Source organism: Cryptomeria japonica, chromosome 4 (genome assembly GCF_030272615.1).
Source record: "Cryptomeria japonica chromosome 4, Sugi_1.0, whole genome shotgun sequence".
NCBI lineage: Eukaryota > Viridiplantae > Streptophyta > Pinopsida > Cupressales > Cupressaceae > Cryptomeria > Cryptomeria japonica.
The window spans coordinates 401686948-401708283 of NC_081408.1; the positions used below are offsets into that span (position 1 = coordinate 401686948).

At 36.9% G+C, this 21336-nt stretch overlaps 1 protein-coding gene across 6 annotated transcripts in view; it reads left to right on the forward strand.

The window, feature by feature from the left end:
* The window catches only part of LOC131074683 (ABSCISIC ACID-INSENSITIVE 5-like protein 2), a 45078-nt gene extending 24185 nt beyond the window's left edge, over positions 1 to 20893 (forward strand). For 2 of the 6 annotated variants that reach the window (XM_058011359.2, XM_058011361.2), the window contains 2 exons: positions 20107 to 20183; positions 20357 to 20893. In XM_058011359.2, coding sequence (XP_057867342.2) covers positions 20107 to 20183; position 20357 — 78 coding nt within the window. In that variant the 3' untranslated portion in view covers positions 20358 to 20893. Of the gene's footprint in view, positions 1 to 20106; positions 20269 to 20356 lie in introns of all 6 variants that reach the window. The other 4 variants (XM_058011357.2, XM_058011358.2, XR_009113101.2 and 1 more) reach the window with 3 other exon arrangements.
* The last annotated feature ends 443 nt before the right edge of the window (positions 20894 to 21336 follow it).

The window sequence follows — 21336 nt, forward strand, 5'->3', positions numbered from 1 at the left end:
TATCTCTTTCTCTTCATCTGCTAGTTGTTGATCACTTAAAGTCTCTGCCATATTGAGGGGGGTTTTCCTATGGTATAGCCACTCTAATTTGGCACCACTACTTGACAACTTACAAACTTGAAATTCCTCACTCAATTTGGAGATGCTTCATAGCATCTTTGGCAGCCTAGGCACCATTTTGCTGTGCCATTGCCACTCAAATTGTGCACCAAAAACGGGTCATTCAAACACTTTAACTTTGGGTGAACTTTTCTTGTGATTTGCCAGTTTTTGGAGCTGATGTTTGGAAGAGAAACCTGATGGCTAAATCACTAACACAGTATGCCATTTTGCCATCGGAAACCTATCCTTGTTCTTGCTACATCATTTTCATCATCTCCTACTTCTCTTTCTTTCCATGAACATCATCACCGTTCCTTCCTTATCAAGCTTGAAATGATCCTCTTTACTCTGCAAAATTTGTTAGAAGAAAAGACCAGGATGGGAAAAAACCTTGCCAATTTCGTGGGAAAGACTGCAATTATCTTGCAATTGTTACAAATATGAGGATTAATTAGCAAGAGATTGATGGAAAGAGGCAATAAGACTGTATTTTGTAAGGGTATCAACACCACTTATACTTTGTTGCAACTGCATGAACTATCCTCACTATAGAGGACAATGCAACTGGCAAACATCTCTTTACCCCTTCTACAAGTCTAGCTTTGTATTTCTGAAGTTACACTTTTAAGTGAAGTGGGTCTATGGACTCACTTGCAACTTATAACCTTGTTACCTTTTAGTTATTGAGACAATTCCCAAGTTTGATTCTCAAGAGAACCATGCTCATCGTCCATTGCTAATTACCAATGCAGATTATCAGTGGCTTCCTTGCATGTCTTCAAATGATGCAATTACGCACCTTAGCCATCAAAAGGTGGTTTGCAAATTGACTACTATTTGTCACATCTACTTGTACTGCAGCATCACAAAGGGTTTACCTGTTCCATTTAGACTTTTTGTTGCCATTGCTAGAGGTTTTCGTCTTCCCCTATGTAGTTTCTTGCCATTCTTTGACTTAGTGATTGTGCTTCCATTCTGCCCTTCATGTGTATCGTAATGGAAATCCTTGATTTTTTTTCCAATTTGTGCCAAAGTAACTCACAACATAAACATGCCATGAAAGATAAATCACTCTCATGGAGTTCTGAAATGTTTTGCAATATGATATTGGGCTGTCATGACTTTTCTGATATGATATTTTCAGTATGCAACGTTGCCGTTCAAGTTTTTGGCAAATAGAACTATAACTCAGCTTGCAAAATAAGTACTTTCTATCATTAAAGTCTGACGTAAAATTGCAGTGCACACCTTATAGCCGATATAATTGTTTTGGAAGATTACATTCACATAGTGGTGTCATTTTTGATATTAGACTCATATGAGAACATCAAATAGAAATACCTTGGAATCTGAGGATGGAGTTGACTTTTGTAGGTCAGATAATGGCTCAAAAGTGCTGCTACAGGCAGAGGAACAAAAGTATAATGCCCAACCACACTCTTCATAGCTCATCACCTGCATTCACTAGGGTCTGAACAGAAGTTGTACTTGCAGGAATAACACCTCAAAAGACTTACAAATAGCTGTTATGATTGAGAACAAGTCTGCTATTTATTTCTGGCATGTAGAAGGTCTGTAACGGTAGTGTAATCTCCTCATACACACACCAAACCTTGAATAGAGTGTGGCCCAAAGGTCGTTAGTAGTTTCATATATTTCCATCATCCACCAAAGACTTTCAAAATGCAGATAACAACAACCCAGCAGACTGAAATGAGATTATTCAACCATCACCACTGAAATTGGTGCTAGAAAAAGCAGGGGCAACTAGACCAAAATGCACATAAACCTTTAAAACTCCATCTGCTTCACAAAGGAAAGTCTAAATGTATTGCCAAAGATCAAGATGCCTCAAATATTGACTAAAATTCATCAAAGAGTTAGATGCTTCCCCCAATTAATCCTCATGCCAAATTTCAGCCATGGCATTGGTACGGCCCTCTAAAAAACAAACTTTCAAATGATTCTTAAAACTTGAACAAATAGGGTTGCCCAGCTACATAAACTCCAAAGATTGAATATCTAGAAGTATTAAATAAAAAATACAACTCTTATCAGCATACAAGGTGGACGGCCTGGTAGGGCAGCACTAAAACCATGTCATTTTGTAATATCCCCAACTCAAGCCATGAGGATTAACAATGTGTTGGCTGTCCTTTCCTTGGATTACTCAAGAGGAAGAGGACTTAGAGCATCATTGGGTAAGATATTGAGTTCTTGGCTTGTTCTAAATTCTTTTCTTTAGTTGTGTACACGTCCTTTAATGAAACTTAAGTTAGTTTAAGAGAACTTAAGTTGTTATAAGTTATGGGCACATCTTTAGGCAACTAAAGAGACTTTCAGCCGAAGGACTTAAGTTGTCTCCTTGTCATGTACTTAAAGTGACTTTTTAAAACATGTGACAAATTGCCAAAAAGGGGCGTACATCTGTTAGGAGCTGATAAGAGCATATTTTAGGGTTTTATTTTGGGCCATTGGATTAAGAGGTGGAATTTCAAAGGTGGAGATTAATTCATTTTTAGGAGTTTTTATATAACTCCCTAGGGCTCATTTTAAGCTCATTATGTGATGAATTTTCTGTTGTCTGCTGCTGCAACTTGGCTTGAGGATCAGAACCTGTGAGTGTCCCTGATTTCAGTGAGACATATGGGCTCTCCCTAGTCAGAAGAGTGTGTTTCGGTGGAAGAACTCCAGTTTGTGTATTTTGGGCTGCAAGAATTCAGCAGGTTTGGAGGCCAAATTGAGGATAATATCAGTGCTGGAGACTCAGATCTGTGAACATTCACTGCTGCAAATCATTCATTTTTGAGGTTTTTGTGGACGGCTGTTGAAGAGCATCAATTTTAGACTTAATACTGCTCAATTTGGGAGCCCAGCACCACTTTTGGAAGCTCGGTTAGGGTTAGAAGAAATATTCTTACCCAAATCTGGAATATTTTGGTGTGATATCTGCACATTTATTTGATGGAAATGTCTGATTCTTAGTTCTGGAAATTTCTGGGCATAATAATAATCAGAATTTTTTATTTTTAGTTCTGGAAATGTCTGATTCTTAGTTCTGGAAATGTCTGATTCATAGTTTTTTCTGAGCATGATAATAATCAGAATTTTTTATCTTTCAGTTTTAATCTGATCAGAAATTCTGGTTTGGATGGAAACTACTTTAATGCAAATAAATTTTCGAGATTTATGCCCTAGTTTGTAAAAGTTTTTGTTTTCAGATTTGTGCCCTAGTTTGCAGAAATTGTTGTCTTGTTTTTATTTGGGGATATTACACATTTTCAACCAGGAAGTTATGGCCTCTGCAACCTCTTCAAAACACCACCAAATTTCCAGAAAATTATTTGATATTAATCTCAAACAAACCCACAATGAAAAGACCCTGAAAATCTTCATTACTAGAAAACCTTGAGTACCAAACTCCATGAAAACACTAGTGATTCTTGTGTGAAGTCACTCTAGCAGCTAGGGACAATCTTTCACCACTGAAACTAGTAATTTGGTAAGGGTTTTCGTCCTCAATCAATCCCCGGAAGAACTCACCATTCACTCTGATAGCATCCTGTTTTAGTGTGCATTCTTGAATAATCCAAATGAGAGTCCAAATCTTCCTTATATAGGGCTGGAGGGAAAAAAGAGTAGTTTAAAATTCAAAATAATTCATATCCCTCTAAAGGCATAGAATAAAAAAGTAAAAAACCATCTTATGTCCAAGTCCCTTTTTTCCCTAGGCGTCCACTTGAGGTGACATAATGTCACTTTATTATAATTAAAACACTAAAGTGAATAATATAACATTAGCTTTATAGCTTTAGTGTAATAATTAAAATAACCTTGACCACATTGCAAAAGCACTGCCAAGGCATCGAAAATTGAAATTGATCATATGCCAAGAAGAAACTAATGCTAAATAATGATGTTGGGTGCCAAAACAGGAATATACTAAAAGTAGTAGTATGCCAAGAAGAAACTTATGGAAAACCTCAGAAGCTAGCCGACACTCACAAAACAACATGGTATAAAAATGGAAATTTTGCATGTGTTTTCAAATTTAACATCAAGGAACCCTTCAGTGGGAGAACATGCATTAGGACTTGGTAGATTGGGTTTTGTAGTGTACTTATTATCTTGTGCACTCTTCCTTTCATCAAATACCACATCTATGTGAATGAACACCTTCTAAATCATTTGTCACTATGTTACCGATTCATTCCTAGTAGACCTTGGGTCCTAGTCCGGTTTGACCCGGGTTTGGGGTTTTGGTATGATCCCTTGTGGGTTTAGGTAGGGTCCTACCCACAACCTATGGCTCTATCCCTAACAAATCCAAGGAGAATTTTGGGGGTTAATGTGTCAAATGGGCAAATTTTGCTATAGCACTGTCAAGTCTGTAGGTTGCATGATTGTTAGCTTCGATAATGTTGATCATGCATCAAACATGAGGCATTGATTAGGTGGATCCCATGCCTTCCTTGCATCCGTAAATTTTTAAACATTTTATGAGACTGGTTCTTCACTTCTACCTCGAAGGCCTTGAAAGAAGACAACACCTTATCCTTCTTCAAATAAACCCAAACCTCTCTGGTAAAGTTATTAGTGAAGACCCAAAAATACTTTGAATCACTTTATGACTTTATTGGTTGTGGACCCATCAATCATTGTGCACCAAAACATACTTCGGACCAGTATATGAATTTGCTAGTTGTGGACTCATTGAATCACTATGTGTGAACTCAAATTTCTTTAATTCTCTTTGTGGAGTGCTCTTATCAAATGGTTTTCAATGATGCTTCTCATATTCACACCCTTTACAAACTTCTTGGGATGAGGTAACACATGGAACACCGTGCACCATATTATGACTCTTCAAAAAATCAATACTCTAGTTAAGTTGTCCCAATGTCTTATGCCACAAATGACTATAATTAGCCATTGAGGCAATCAGTTCTTTATTCTCCTTACCACCAAATTTATCAAAGATCCACTAGTTATCCCTTGAAGTAAGGGTTGCAAAAGAAGAGATTTTGTTCTTTGGATCTTTAATCCAACATCTGCTCCCAATGAACTCAATTTTGATTCTTCTAGAGCAAGTGTCTCATTGACAAAATATTATCGGCCATTCTATGAGCATGCTTTGTCAAAGAAATCATTCTTCAATTTCACTGTTCTCACCCCAAGCATTGGTATTGAATGACCACCGCCAACCACAACACTTAGACCATTGCTTCCTAGTTTATAGGAAACAAAATTGCCCCCATCATGGTAATTTTCTTATGAGTATATATATCAAGAACCCAATATGATGCCTTATGAATAGCACTAACCAACGTTGTCATGCCACTAGCACATCATCATGAGAAGTAGATGATTTTGCAACTTTTGCAACAAACCAAACCACAACTTTAATTGCTTTTTTTGTCTTGCAAGTCAAACGGAAGATTTTACCTAATATGACTTGCAAAATATGTACAACCATAACAAATGCCTTTGAATTTTGACTCATCCTTTTTATCAGCTTTTTTAGAAGATTGGATATTATCTTGCTCCACTTTCTTATGTTTTTTCTCTTGCTTATTCTTTTCATTTTTCTTTAAAGAAGTTGAGCCCTTTGATGTTGACATAAGGGCTTGTTGGGACAATGAACCAAACAGATTTAAAAATTTCAATTTTTGTTCTTTTGCCAAAATTGAGATCCTCCCATGATGATCTGTTCTTCATTTTATTACCAGCTCACACGAGAGTCAACAAGTTACTAAAAGGCAATGAAAGATTCTTAAAAACTAAGTGGGAATTTGCTTATCATCATGACAAGAGATTTGTCCTAGAGCCACAAGCTTGCCCATTTGCCCCTTTGACTTACTTGGACAAGGATATTGTGCTCATTCTCAGTCTTGAGATTGCCTAGTGCCATTGTCAAAGTCACTAACGAATAAGTGTCACTAATTTCAAACATCTTTTGCAATTCCTCCCAAATTACGTATAGACTAGTGCACTTAATGATCTATGTTTTGTTGGGAGAAACAACATACTTCAGAAACATTGCTTTAGCTTTTTGACAATTAAAACTGTTGGGAGAAACAACATTGCTTCAGCAACATTGCACCAAACTGTTTGTAGGCAATAGATGTTTGGCTAGATCTTGATTGACAATATCCCAAAATTCATGTTCTAACAAAAGAGTTGTCATTTCGCATTTCCATTCAAAATATTTCTCAATCCCAAGGAGAACAAATTGATCCATGTTGATTATGTTCAAGTGTGAAAGGTTTGAAATGTCTAATGTTTTCTCATATCATTCCTAGAAGAAACCCTTATTACTCTAACTTATCACCCTCACCTTTCAATATGCCTATAACCTTGATAGCCAAACTACCAAATATGCCACATTTTCCTATATATCTATATTCCCTCTATATACCAAACCTTATGATATGTTCAATAGTAGGCGAAAGCAGAGTGGTATGGGAGAATAAAGTGGCACCATGAGAAATGTTGTAAAAGGGTCTCAGGTCTGTCTAATGGCGTACTTACTGACAAGGGTAATTCAGAGACTCTACACTACTATGATACATGAGAATTGGAAGGCTTAATTGGCCCACTAACATCATGATTCACTTCACACCATGTCCCAATTCTTCCTTAATGTCTCATTATCTTAGAATACACACAGGGCAATATGTAGATATTAATTGTAGGTTTGACATGCTTTAGATTTCCACAGCTCTCCATTATCGCTCGACTTCAGACTTCCCTGTGTTTCTTGTGCTTTCCCCAGTAAGCTGCGCCAGATATTATGGTTATTGCTGAGTTTCAGGTCTTCCACCAGGGCGATGGGATATGGCAAGATGGTGGCAGCAGAAGTTATTGACCCTAAACACTGTGACGATTCTTATAAAACCCGACTTCAGTCTCCATGCTTTCCAATCCATGTGGCAGGAATGTATTTCGACTCCAACATTTATATATTTGTATTTACCTGTCGCTACTAGATATCTTTTTTGTGCTGGGTGCAAGTATTAATTTCCACAAACAATTACTCTGAGAAGAATAGGAAAGCCCATTTCGAAGAATAAGAAGAGCAATCCCATGACAAAAACAGGTCTACCAAAGACACCTCTATTAAATGGGGAAGCAAAGATTAAAATTTTGCCATTTGAAGGAGGTGTAGATGCGGAAAAGCTTTATCATTGGTTGACACAATTGGAGGTATATTTTAGTATGCAGAATTCTGTCATAGAACAAAAGATTTCCTTTGCTAGATTAAGAATGGCAAAGCATGGTTTAAATTGGTTCAAAAGTGTTTTACATTCCTTGGCTTTTAGAAAATAAACTCCAATTAGTTATTAGGAGCAATTTAAAAAATTGATTACCACTTTTATACAATTTGTCATAAGAGGAAACATCCTTGGAGTCGAAATTTTTGAAATAGAAATGAGGGCAATGTTGGAGGATTACACTAGTGAATTTTGGAGGGCTATCCAAATGAATAAAGATATGTAGGATGAGGTGATTTTGATAAAGTTCATTGGAGGCTTCTATAGCCATCCTTGAAGGGCACATTTTTCTCTAGATCCTAGGACATGGATGAGGCATTCTCACATTGTCACTGCCTAGAGGTAGATGGTCCGTGTAATAACCATCCTATATTTTTTTTTAATAATTTTTATGCAAATGGAACTCGCAACATGAACATGCAAATAAGACACTTTGCTGTCATAATGTTCTGATATGATTTTTCAATGTGTAAATCACTGTTGTTACTAGTTTTCTTGAAGGATAAACACTTAATATTGAAACTTCATTACATGAAATGAATAAAGAAAGTAGATTGCACGTCTGCTGTTACAATTTGCAGGTTATGGCAACCTCGTCAACCTTCAATCTCATCATTCCATCAAACATGGAAACACCTCCCAGCTTTAGCGATAGAAAAAACAAGCACCCGACTCCACCAAACACTACCAAGTGACATGTAAGAGGCAGCTGGCTGAGGGTAAACTGGCTCCAAAAAGTCACGATTTCTGCATAACACAAAGGTTAGTCGAAAATTACAGATCTTGGTCGTGCTCGACAGAACTAGCTGCGTCTTTCATTTTTCGGAAAAGTGTATAACATGAAGGTTAGTGAGCCGTTTTGGAGCCAGATCAGCCTCGTCCAGAGGCAGCTACACGCATGTTATAACAATCTGAGCACAGGCAGGTCTGTAATAAACTGTAACAGGTCCAAAAATAGCAAGGAATACCTCTGATGATCAACTGCAAACATGCATACGGTACCACCCAAGGGTCACCAATCACTCAACAATCAACCAGCACTGCTGTTCTCTCTAAAAATGGTAGGAAATGACAGGTTTCAGGTCTGCAATGACATTCAATCATACTCAGCAAACTTCACAAGCACCAAAATCCCCATCCAATGGTCTGAAACTATAAAAAATCTCCCAGCAATCCTTCAAATCACCCTTCAAAAAGCTGCTTCAAGAAAGACCAGGTCTGACATATTTCTGAGTGTATGGTGGAACTGATAATGACAGTACAATAGGTATTGTTGACTATAAATCCCTCCTAATGGCATTTAAACCTCAATATACACCTCCAAATGTGAACAGTAGGTCTTAGGAAGGCTAGGTATCATGATTAGGCATTAACAAACAGTTAAAAGGCAGCACTTTGGCGGGAAAGTTCTCATGCCCTGCTCCAAGTGAATTTTTGTATGCACTGCTCAGAAAGCTTCCAGCAATACACAACAGTCTTGGGTTTGTGGAAAGAGGACCAAAACGGATCTGAAAAATTCCTAGCAGTATACCAAATGTTGTCCTACACACTGGGACAGTAGTGGTAGTCTTTAGGAAACTCATAACTTCATTCCAATTGCTTTGTTCAACTAAAAAATGTGTGCAGAAGTGATTCCAATACCGAGTGCCTCCAGACTGCTTCAAAATGAAGGCGTTCCACCCTTAAATGCTCACACCAAGACTCAGAAATAATTCAGAAATGTTCAGGCCTTCTTGAAAAATAAGTCTGCTGATGGTTCCCAAAAAACACACCAGACCTAGTCTCCAATATGCTAGGAAGCCTTTGGAATAATACTCATAACCTTTGCCCTCAATTCCCAACACCTGCAAATGATTTCTTAGCAACGGCTAGGGCACAATGTCCTAAAATGGCCAACTCAAACAACCTGCAACATTCACTTGAAAACCAACACCAGAAAAATGCCAAGAAATCCACACCAAAAACCTTGAACATTACAATCAATTTACCTTGATAATCTTCATCTTCTGTAACCCGGAGACTGAGTCAACACTCACAGAATAGGAAGGCTTAAAAATGGGGACATTATATACTAAGAGCGTATGCCAAGAAAACCCCGAAACTGAGTGAGTGCTCACAAAACAGGAAGGCGTAAAAATGGGGATAATACAGTCCACCCTTCTCTTTAAAGGGGAAAGGAGTGGCCAAGGCTGAGATTGTAATTTCACAAGGTCAAAACCTTACATTGCAACCATTGTTATGTCTATGGTCATACAGTTGAAACTTGAAACCCACTAGAAGCTACATCCAGAGAATGTCCACATGGGAAGTGTAACAAGGGTAAAGAAATTACTATCCCCATCTTTATTGGAAAATAAATTGAATGTAATTTAGAGGGCAATTTTAAAATATTTGTGCTACAATTCATCAAGGTTAGTTTCCGTGCTAAAGCCCAAGAGCAAAAAGAGCATATGTTGCTGTTTTGCATTAAGATACAAATCAAGAATGTTGAAGTTGATTCACTTTTTTAATTTTTGTTCCCAAGCTAACCTCATTCTCAAGAGTTTGTTTAAACTCTTGGTTCAGAAACTTTCCAACACATCCTGCCATCTGCTTTATGTTGGATCAAGAAGGAAGTTGATTTGTCCATTTCTAGGGAACATAATTGAAGTTTGGTGTTAAGCAGAGGTGTATTGATAAAGTGCTTGTAAATATTGTCCTATAGGATACGTGTGGAACTGTTTTTGCCAGCCCTTGAGTGTATGAAAGAAGCGCTGTTTGTTACATATGAAAAAGCAAGGACCACTTGGTCAAGGTTAGTCAAAATCTCATTCTGCATGCTTGCAAGGGCAAGTTCAAGCAAGCTAAGGTCCATTATTTTTAAGCAAGGAGGGATTCAAGCCTAGTGACAATTGAAACATTTTCAGAGAGTTGGAGACAAAAATTTTAGTCCCTTGGGTAGAATGGTTCAAGGTTTGATAGCAGCCATGTCATCCATTAAGTAGTTCATCTCTCATTTTTTGAGTCTACTTCGCTTTTGAAGACCCAAAAGCTTCTATATTGGGAAATTGTGATCCAAAAATGAGTTCGTGTCTCACTACAATTCTGTGATGAAGAGGGTCAGAAACAATGCTTTGGTGGCACCCAAAGTTGGATGTTTTTAAAATATTCAAGTTCCTCTATAAGTGTTACACACTTTCAAGAAAACAGCTCTTCATTTTTAGTCCATTTGCAAAAATTTTGGATTTCAGAAGATAGGAGGACTAGGTGAGCACTTAAGTGGTGGTTTCACATTCAATAGGGTGGTTTTGCACCTGTTGGTTTGATGAAAGGGGCACTTTTGTCCAAATTGAATTTGTAAGAAGAGGAAGAGACAACAAAGCATTCATCTTAAATTTCTTGTTGTTATGCTTCCAATCCTAGCCTAGGATGTGTTTGAGGATTCACAAACCTGTTTGAGGTGTCAAATCGCGCTGTTTTGAAAGGTTTTTGGCACCGGTTCCTGTCTGCAAATCGTGACTGGGTGTCCATATTTTTTGCAACCGGCCCGTGTTTTCTCTACTGCATGTGAGGCAGTTTTCTTTGGCCATGTTCTAAGGTTTTTTTGTGACGGGTTTGGCCGTGGTTTTCTGAATCTGTGCTAGGGTTTGCAGTTTCTTTTTCCACGTGGGTTTGTTGCAATATTCGCTACCTACGGTTTTTGTTTCAGACCTGGGTATTTTTTGCAGACACTTTTTCCCAACTTTTTACAAAATTGTCGGTTTTGTTTTTGATCGATTTTTGCAATAAAATCAGGGATTTCAATTTTTGGGTTGATTGCCTTGAAATTTCTGCCATCTGCTTTCCTTTGTCGTGATGGATTGTTTTGTTTGTTGTGAGTAGCTTGTTTTCCGCGCGATGTGTTTTTTGCTAAGTCACCGGTTCGGGTTCGGGATCGGGTTTGGAGACGCAAACTTGGTTCATGGGTTCGGGAATTTATTTTTTCCTTTTGGGTTTGTGGGTTGGGTTTGTCCATTTATATATATATATATTATATGCAAAAATTTAAAGAAATATACAAAATTACAAATCTAAATACATTTAATGGTATGCCACTTCATCATTGATCAATGCCAAATGCCAATTAGCAAGGGCGGATTAGGGTTTTTGGCCCCAAAAAGGCAAAAAAAAATTAGTTTTTAACTTTTTTAATATAAAAATGTCACTTTTTGGTGACTTGACTGGCCCAGTCTGTAGGTTCGCTTGGGTTCGCCCGGGTTCGGCCAGGGTTCACCATTTTGACTGTGGGTTCATCCTAGGTTCATTTTGACTATGGGTTTGCCTTGGCGAATCTAAGACAAACCCACAGTCAAAATGGCAAACCCTAGCCGGACCCAGGGCAAACTCAATGCGGACCTGGTTCGCGTTTGGGCCCTAAAAAAGGCGAACCCGGTTCGCGTTTGTGTGATTTCCCCTTTTTGTTGACATCAGATATTCAATGGGATTAGCCTATTACTGACCTTCGTAGGCTATTAAGATTGAATAGAGGGTCCTTTGAGGGATGCAACTTCTCCAGTGGTTAGAGTTTTGTAGGTTTGGCTTCATTCGGACTCCGTATGCTCAACTTACTATTTATAGTAAGTCAGGTTTTGATAGAGAGGGACCCTTACTAATTTTAGTAAGGCATTTGGTCATGTGTAGCTTCATCTGCTTAGTCCCCAGTTCAGACGGGGTTCAGTGTTATTGAGTAATTATGGAGATATTAATGTTTATTTGGTCAAAATAAACATTAATGTTTTTAAAGGATCATATTATAAAGTTATAATGTAACTTTATTTCATAACTTACTTCGAGGGTCAAATCATCATTAAAGGGGGGGGCAAATTAAATGATTAATTATTGGGCGCCAACTCCAAAGTATTTAATGAAGTTTTTAAGGTGCATTTTGACATTGTTTATTCCTTGGGATTGGCGATCTGCTACAAGGGTTTCTGCAACTTGAGGAACAAAAACTCTTCAAGGTGATCAGCATTTGAGGTGTTGAAAATAAACACTGAGATCTGCTAATTGGATGGCTTATGTCTGAGTCATCATTGGTGCATAATTGGTGAGAGCTTCTTGAATTTGTGTGCCATTCAAGGGCAATTACAGTCATTTATTATCTGCAGACCTGGATGTGTGAATTTGCAGCTATTGACAACAGATTTCAAGTTTTCTAATTTGCTGCTACAGTGTGGTGAACAGTGCGCATGAACAGTGTGCATGAACAGTGCGCTACAGTGCTGTGAATAGTGTGCGTGAACAGTGCGCTACAGTAGTTCGAATTCTATAGAAGGGAATATATAAAGGTGAACAACTATATATATTTGACAAGGGCTTTGCATATGAGGAGAATCAAACCAATATATCAAGGCAGCCATTGAAATTCCAGGTTTTCTATCTATTGTCATTGTATTAGAAAATCATTACTTCATTGCATCATTTGCTATCATGATTATATCATGAAATACTTGGAGGTTGCATATGTTTAATGGAGATATAAGTTGCATATTCCACATTCATGGTAACATTCAACATTGATCAGCCACTTAGCTTTCATGCCAACTGTTTGCTTAAATGCCTAATGGCTGTAGGTATACATTGGGATGCATGACAAGTGTTTGTCTTAATGTCAACTAGCTGTACTAGTTAATTTCAGTCATTACATGTGTGTGTAAAGGCCTAAAACAGCTAGCATATCATTTCTATAACAACCTAGCATTGTTAGAAGCTTTCCATAACTTCATTTGCAGCCTACAAACCCAAAGAAGACAAATTAAAAATTCACCACAGCGGCTTCAAACATTGTATGCCAAGTGTTTGACAATATTCCTTGGGCTTCAAATAAGCGAAACAGGGTCAGATTAGCCAAGGGATACTACAGTTTGGGCCCCAAAACAGGCGAACCCGGTAACTAAGGTTTTCTGTTTTACCGTGTGATGAAGGGCTTTGACCACAGTGCCAGGATTTTTGTGTTTTTGGTGTTTTGCATGAGTTTTGAAAAATTGTGGGTTCTTTCTCTCATGGAAGGGTTTCTGATTTTTTTTGCACAAAAAATCATGGTGTTGCTGTTTTTTCGGTTTTTACCAATTTTCCTCAAAAATAAAGTTATTTTTGATTTCAGCATTGCATCGAGGGTTTGATGATATTTCCACAAAATCGTAGTTCCATTTTTTTTTACCAATTTTTTGTCAACAAAACCTTGATGTTTTTTTAGAAGCTGATCTCTGTGTCTCTGGATAAAGGGAGGGATAGCTTTGTTACCCAACATCATGTTGGAAGGATTGTGGTAAACTTGGTCATATGCAGAAGTTCTGAAGAACGAAGGAGGGTCTCAATAGGCCCATGTTGCAAAGCGTTCTGAAGAGAAGGGGGCAGGCTTCTATGCATTCATGGCCAAATGACCTGCAGATTATGTCTCATCTTCTCTAGGGTAGTTAGTAGGATGACCGTTAAGGGAGGGTATTAAAATAATAATGTAATGTTTCTATAATGGTCATCTTAGTTACTTGTTTAGTTTCCTTTTTGTCTTTCGTGATTTTATTCCTGATCATTTCCGTTATGGAAAGATTGTCTTGTAATCTCTATTTAAGGATTGTTGCTGTTTACACACCACTCCATGTTATGGGTATGGATCGTTCACTTGACTTGTAGTAACCGCTTCTTATTAATAATGATAATAGTCACTGTTCAAGGGCTTCAATTTATCTTAGTTACTTAATAATCATAAGCATTGTTTTATACAAACTGTTGTCATGCATCAATGCCTTTATTGAATTGTTGATGTTTATTATAATGCCCTAACTCATTTGAGGTCGGTCAAGCATCAAAACACCAATTGGCCGCTAAAAGAATTATGAGCTATAAGTGTTGAAAGTTCAGGGGCATGACAGTCTGCCCTTCCCAAGATTTTATCCAAGTTGTTTCATCGTGAGGGTCCCTTACCTAACCTTTGGAGACTCATAATTCTTATATCCTTCATGGAATGTAATTAGAACCTTTGGAGACTTGTAATTCTTAGATCCTTCATGGAATGTAATTAGCTTCTGCTAGGCAAGTCTGATATTAACTCAACTTGCAGATTTAAACCAAGGTATGTTTTTTTGTCTTTATTTCAATGTGGGGTGTCCCAATAATTCTCAACAATTTGAAAAAGAGTTGAGAATTTGCATGGCCCATGACTCAAGTTAAGCTTTCCCCTGCATTTACCAGGAGTTTGCTTTGATTTATTTCCTTGAGGCAAGGTAAGAAGAGGAAATGAGGATTAGAAACATGACACACATCCTTAGATGTGATGTTCCTCTTGATTGTGTTGCTTTAGTGGACAATCTTTGGATGTCCATGAATTGTCGCTGTAGTCATAGGCTGATAAGTGGCTAATACTTGCTTGCCTTCTACTTTATGTAAAGTTGTCTATACCTCCAGATGAAGTGTTTGTTGTTGTTTTATACTTTGTATGGTGTATAAACATTATACTTGAGATAGACGTCATTTGATACACCTTGGGCCTTGATAAAATGAAATCGATCTTTGGAGATGTGATATACTAGTTCTTATTTGTTAAGGGCATGTCTACAGACTGAGCATAACTTGTAAACTCCTTAGGACTATGTTTTGATTTTATCAGTTTTGATATACTATTAAAAAGATGACAGTCACTACTGTTGTTCATATGACAGTTTGGTGTTAAGCAAGAAAAGTTTTGATGGTTAAAGTACATGATGGGTTATCAAACTTAATAGAGTACAACAGTCAAGTCAGCTGACAGGTTTATGATAAATGGTATGATTTTCATTGATTTCTCAAAAGAGAGAGTAAACTTGTTTAGTCATGCATCGAATTTATCATCTTGAACTCAATCAATCAATGATATATGTCCACAGGCAGGGGGATTTCTGTGTGTTGTGATAGATCCCCTAGATTGAAATGTGTGCCTAGGAGGATGGTACTATTATGATAGACTGCTTCTCTCATGATTTTATGGCTATTGTCTTAGTGCCCTGCTATTGTTTATTTTTTCTTTCACAATTTATAAGCAAACTTGCTATACTCGTGAAGTTCTTACACTATCACTTCATGGCGTTTGAGCATTTGTATTCGTGCACATTCTTCCTTCCTATCCTTCGGCAGGCACCTTACAGATTTTCATGGCATTGTTATGTTCAACAATCCCTATGTTGCTTTTATTAGTGCCTTACCAATGTTATTTAGGGGGACTGTGAGACTCATGTTTGCAGAAAGAAGGGTCTTGATAATTGAAGTGCACCCCATTTTAATTTGAATGCAAGAATATGGCTCTTGAAATAGTTTATAAGTACTTGTGAAAACATGCACTTAATAGACTTGCTACAAATACATCATACATAATACGAAGCCTATTCAAGAAATAAGGCATGCACACACATGAAGTAATCATGCTGAAAACATGACAAACATGGAGCAAACACATAGATACACATGAATCATAGACGTAAATACCCATAAGCATGGAATTTACCCATAAGGCATGAAGCTTCCACGTAAGACATGTAGGGCATGAGGCAATACATAAATACACACAAGGTATGAAGCATACATATAAGGCATGAAGTATGTGCATGAATACACATAAGACATGAGGCATACATGAGAAGAGTATTTAAATGGAGTAAACACGCTGAAAACACATTAGGCATGAAGCAAACCCTTAAAGTATGAGTGTACTCATGAATACACGTTAAGGCATGGATCATACACACTAATACATGTAAGGAGTAAAGCATTAAGTGTACACATGAATAAACGTAAGGCATGAATCATACACATGAATACACATAAGGTATAAAGCATGAAGTGTACTCATGAATACATGTAAGGCATGAATCATACACATGAACACACGTAAGACAGGAATCACACACATGAATACACATAAGTAATGAATTATACACATGAATACACGTAAGGCATGAGTCATGCACATACGTAAGACATGAAGCATACATGTAACTATACATATTCACATAAATACAAATAAGGCATGAAGCACATATTTGAAAGATACACACATATATAAATGCAATGTTGGCCCATTTGATTTAATTTTATGATTTACTTAAGAAGAGGACTTGAATAGATAACCTTAATCGAATGATGCTTAAAGTTGGTTTGTTCTGTAGGTTGGCAGGATTAATGCTCTGATACCAATTATAATGCCCCCAAATTGGGATTAACCTATTTATGCCCAAAATTGACAGTTCCAACAATATGATTTATTGATAAGTGCGGGATGTTTTCCACAGCAAGTCAAATTATGCTATTGCTATTAGGATTCAACTGTGTAGTTTTCGAGTCAAACTCATTGACCCATGTACCATGGGTAGTGGTTCACAAGAATCCATCTCTCATGAAAATGAATGGTCCACTTATCACTCAGTGAAGCGTTGGGCCTTCCTAAAGTAAATTTATGCTTAGTTGGAATTTATGGCCCAACTAAAGTAAATTTATCCTTAGATAGGAGAATGAATGGTCCACTTAGTTGGAATTTATTCTTAACAATAACATACTAAAGTAAATTCATTTAATCATTAATAAACTTAAGAAACAATGAACAAATACATGGATCAAGTATATTATTTGGAATGATAAATACATTAAGGCATGGATCATACACACGAATGCACAATAGGTGTAAAGCATTAAGTGTACACATGAATGCATGTAAGGCATGCATCATGCACACGAATACACATAAGGCATAAAGCATGAAGTATACACATGAATACATGTAAGGTAGGAATCAAACACATGAATTCTTGTAAGGCATGAATACACGTACAATATAGGTCATACACATATGTAAGACATGAAGCATACATGTAACTATACAAAGGCATGAAGCGCATATTTGTAAAGAACACACATAGAGAAATGCAATGTTGGCCCATTTGATTCAATTCTATGATTTACTTAAGAAGAGGACTTGAATAGATAACCCTAATCGAATGATGGTTAAAGTGGGTTTGTCCTGCAGGCTGGCAGGATTAATGCTCTGATACCAATTGTAATGTCCCCAAATTGGGATTAACCTATTTATGCCCCAAATTGACAGTTCCAACAACATAATTTATTCTTAACAATAACATACTAAAGTAAATTCTTTCAATTATTAATAAACTTAACAAACAATGAACAAATACATGGATTAGTGAACAAGTATGTTATTTTGAATGATAAATATTGTTACCGGCTAACTGCACCATAACCAATCATAGTTTAGTTTGATAGGAAAACCTCGAAAGGGCACTAGTAAACTGCCCAGCTCAATTAAGCCCAAAGCGCACAGCATCCCACTAAGACAACTCGCCCCTTGGCCCACAAGCGGCAGGAACGGCTCACTGAGACAATTCCATCCCTTGGGGTGGCCTACTTAGCTTGGGAGAAACGGTAAACCGCATTTCCCTAGCTTATTTCCATCAACTTCACATGTAATTGATAAAGGGACAATACATATATATATATTCTCATTTGAAGGAACATAATTCAAGTATAAATCTTATTAGAGCCAATATCTATGAATGTATATAAGAAAACTGAGGCACAAACACCTAGATCTCATACCAATTACTTGTATAATGCACAGTGGCTGTATGCCTGAATATTATTTTCTTATATCAGATCTCTACTTTATCGATGCTTGTTGACTTCCTTTCTCCCATCTCTGCTTCTTGAATGGACTGATATATCTTATTTTCAGCCTAATATATTCATTCTTGTAATGCCACAGAATATTTTGAAGTCTTATAAATAAGACAATTTTCTGAATATATATTTATTTATGAATATCTGATCTCATTTGAGTTTTTGTCCTTGTATTCCTATCTCCCTTCTTTCCCCTCCAATTTATGTCTTCATGTTCCCCTTGTTAATAAATACCAGCTCCTTTATTCTTAATCGTTTCTGATTAATTCATGCCTCTTCATTACAATCAGTGGCCCATTATTTTAGGCTGCTAATCACAACCCTATTCTTGCCTATCGATGGTATTAAATAAAGCTTGTTGCTGTTTACACACCGTTCCATGTTATGGGTATGGATTGCTGACTTGATTCGTAGCAACTGCTGCTTGTTAATAATTGATAATAATCGCCGATCAAGGGCTTCAGTTTATCTTAGTTAATTGGTAATAATCATAAGCATTGTTTTATACAAACAGTTGTCATGCATCGATGCCTTTATTGAATTGTTGATATTTATCATAATGTTCAGTTATAAGGGTTGAAAGCTTCATGACATATTAGGTGTAGATTTTTGAGGAATCAAAGGTCAAGACATCATTTTGGGCAGATTGGAGCTTCTTGCACGTAACATGATATCCTTTAGACCCAAGAATTTGATTCTGAACTTTGTAAATGTTTGCCTCCTCGCTATTATTAATTAATCCATGAAAATTTGCCAAGTTTGTCTAGGGTTAAATCATGACAATGTGTTGCACATGAGGTCCAAAACAATGTGGGATACTTCTCCATTGGTTTTTTTCAGGAGCAACACAATTAACAATATTCTTTGTGATAAATTAAACCAGATATTGTGACCCCACCTCAATCACGACCTCATCAAATAGAGGAGAGAAGCATTTGACCACTCATCAATATCATATTCACATGTGCAGATATTGTGGCTGCACATGTGAATGTGATATTCATGAGTGGTCAATGTCTAATATTTCGTCCTTATACAAGATATGGTCACTATTTCTGTGGTGTTGGAAAAACAAATTTTGACTAGGCATCATAGTAATTAGTTGTTAATATCATAAATGAGTATCTCCAATTATGGACATTGTCGCGCATCATTTTTGAGTCGTGTTTTTTTTGCAATTTGTTAGATGATTTGATATTTCAAAATAGTTGGGCCATTTAGCGTGTTTTTCTTTGGCCTACTACAAAGGAAGACAAGCAGATCCATGGTATTGTGTTCTTGAAGCTTATGTATCTGCAGTTATAAATGAAACTTTTGACTAGTAGTTATTTTATCTGTTAAGGGCAATACACGAGGACTGGCTGACTGGTAGAGTGTGCAACTTAACAAGTCCTTGACTGCAAAGAGGGCACTTTGTTTTATTAACCACCCTATCATTTAAGGTTTCTACTTGGAACGAACCCATTTACCCTATGTGTTTGGGTAAATGAGAGTTAAATTAGGTTGGAACAATTAGGGGAGTTCTATGGGGAAAATTTATCATGCATATTCTGATGAATCTGATGAACACATGAAAGCATATTTTGTCCACAACACGTGTAACTGAACTGCTTCTATGCACTCAATTCCTGTGTTTATGTCCAATAACTGGATCAAGATTTTTTCTCACCATTCCTTTCTCAGACACTTTTATTGATTTTATCAGTAATGGTATTTTGGATTTTTGCCACACCTGTTCTGTTAAATTTTATTTACCATTTTTTTTAACCATGGCTTCTTCTGTCAAACTGGGCTATGCTAGGCAAAGTATAGCCTTGTATAAAAATATGACCATGGTACCCAGGAAAAGAATGTCATTATTTGCATTTTCAGGAACTAGTTCAATTTCATATCTTACGTGTTCCTGTGCCATAAATTCAGCTGAACAGTGACTTTTTTTGGGTGAACCATCATTTTTCATAAAGATAGTAAAATCTGATATGCATAGCATGTGAACTATGGGATATATATTTGGGGGTGTATTAAACACTAATTTGTTGGAATTCTGTTGCAGCTCATGGAAATTCGTATTCCAGTGGAAGAGATGCGAACACCACCTCGAGTTCTTCGAAGAACTCGTACAGCTCATTGGTAGAGTGCTATTTTATACAGTCATTGATACATACTAGACGCATAACAGTATAATGTATACCTGTACTGCAATAATGAGAAGCTGGTGAGGTGGAACTCATGGCTGCTTTTTATATATGTTTCAATATTGCAAATTCCTGCAGTATTTTGATATTAATGAACTCTTCTGGTAGATTATCTTCAACAAATGGCAGGGGTGAAGCGTATGCAGTTATCATATCTTTGATGAAAACTCTTAGGGTGTACATTGTGCTTATTACAGGGGAGCACTGATCTCAGAAGATCTGATAAAGCAAACATACGCATCTCACTGTTTGATACTTCTGCTGTGATGTTCTGGAGCAGATGGTGTGAAGTGGAGACTTGCACATTCATAGTAGAAACTATCTTTTAATCAGTGTAGATTCTGGTTTAGCATAAAGGGCGGCTTTAGTTTTTCATCGTGTTCCACTTGTTTTGAGGTTTGAAAATTTGGAAGACCGTTTTAATATTTGACACAACACTTGATAGTGTTAGACTGTAAGTTCAGAAGTCTTTGTGAATAGCTGTTCTTGCAGGTCAATTTGACTAGTATACAGATCCAATAAACAACGTTACTTTTGCCTTTTTCTTTCCCGTATATTGTTCTGGCCATCCGAAACTAGTACTTGTTCAATAAGAAGGCACTTGTACATGGTAATATAATTAATAAGCAATCATTTTCTTCTCGAGATTGTCTACAGGCTCATTAAACAGGAAATATTTTAGGGAAATAATCACTATTTTATTTCGTGTTCTTTTGTAGCCAGCTTCTCATTCCTACTGTCTTTCAAATTTCTTCTTCTCAAAGTCAATATATTGGCATTATACAGGAAAAGTATGGGATATGTTTGAGACTGCAATGGATTTAGCAGTCAAAAGGTAGGAAGCTTTACTTCCTGTAAAAATATAATTTCAAGGGCTGTTTGCTCTTGATAAACACCTTCAGTATAGGATACAAGCAGGATATGGATGTGATTAAAACAACCATTAAACAACTGATGAATTCAGAGTTCATTAGTAACCTGTAAATTTAGAGTTCTTTTAGATTTATTTCTCATGCAACAAATGTCTTGTTTTTAATGGTATGGAGAGGACCATGTGTACACATGATCAGAAGAGATCTAAATAATTT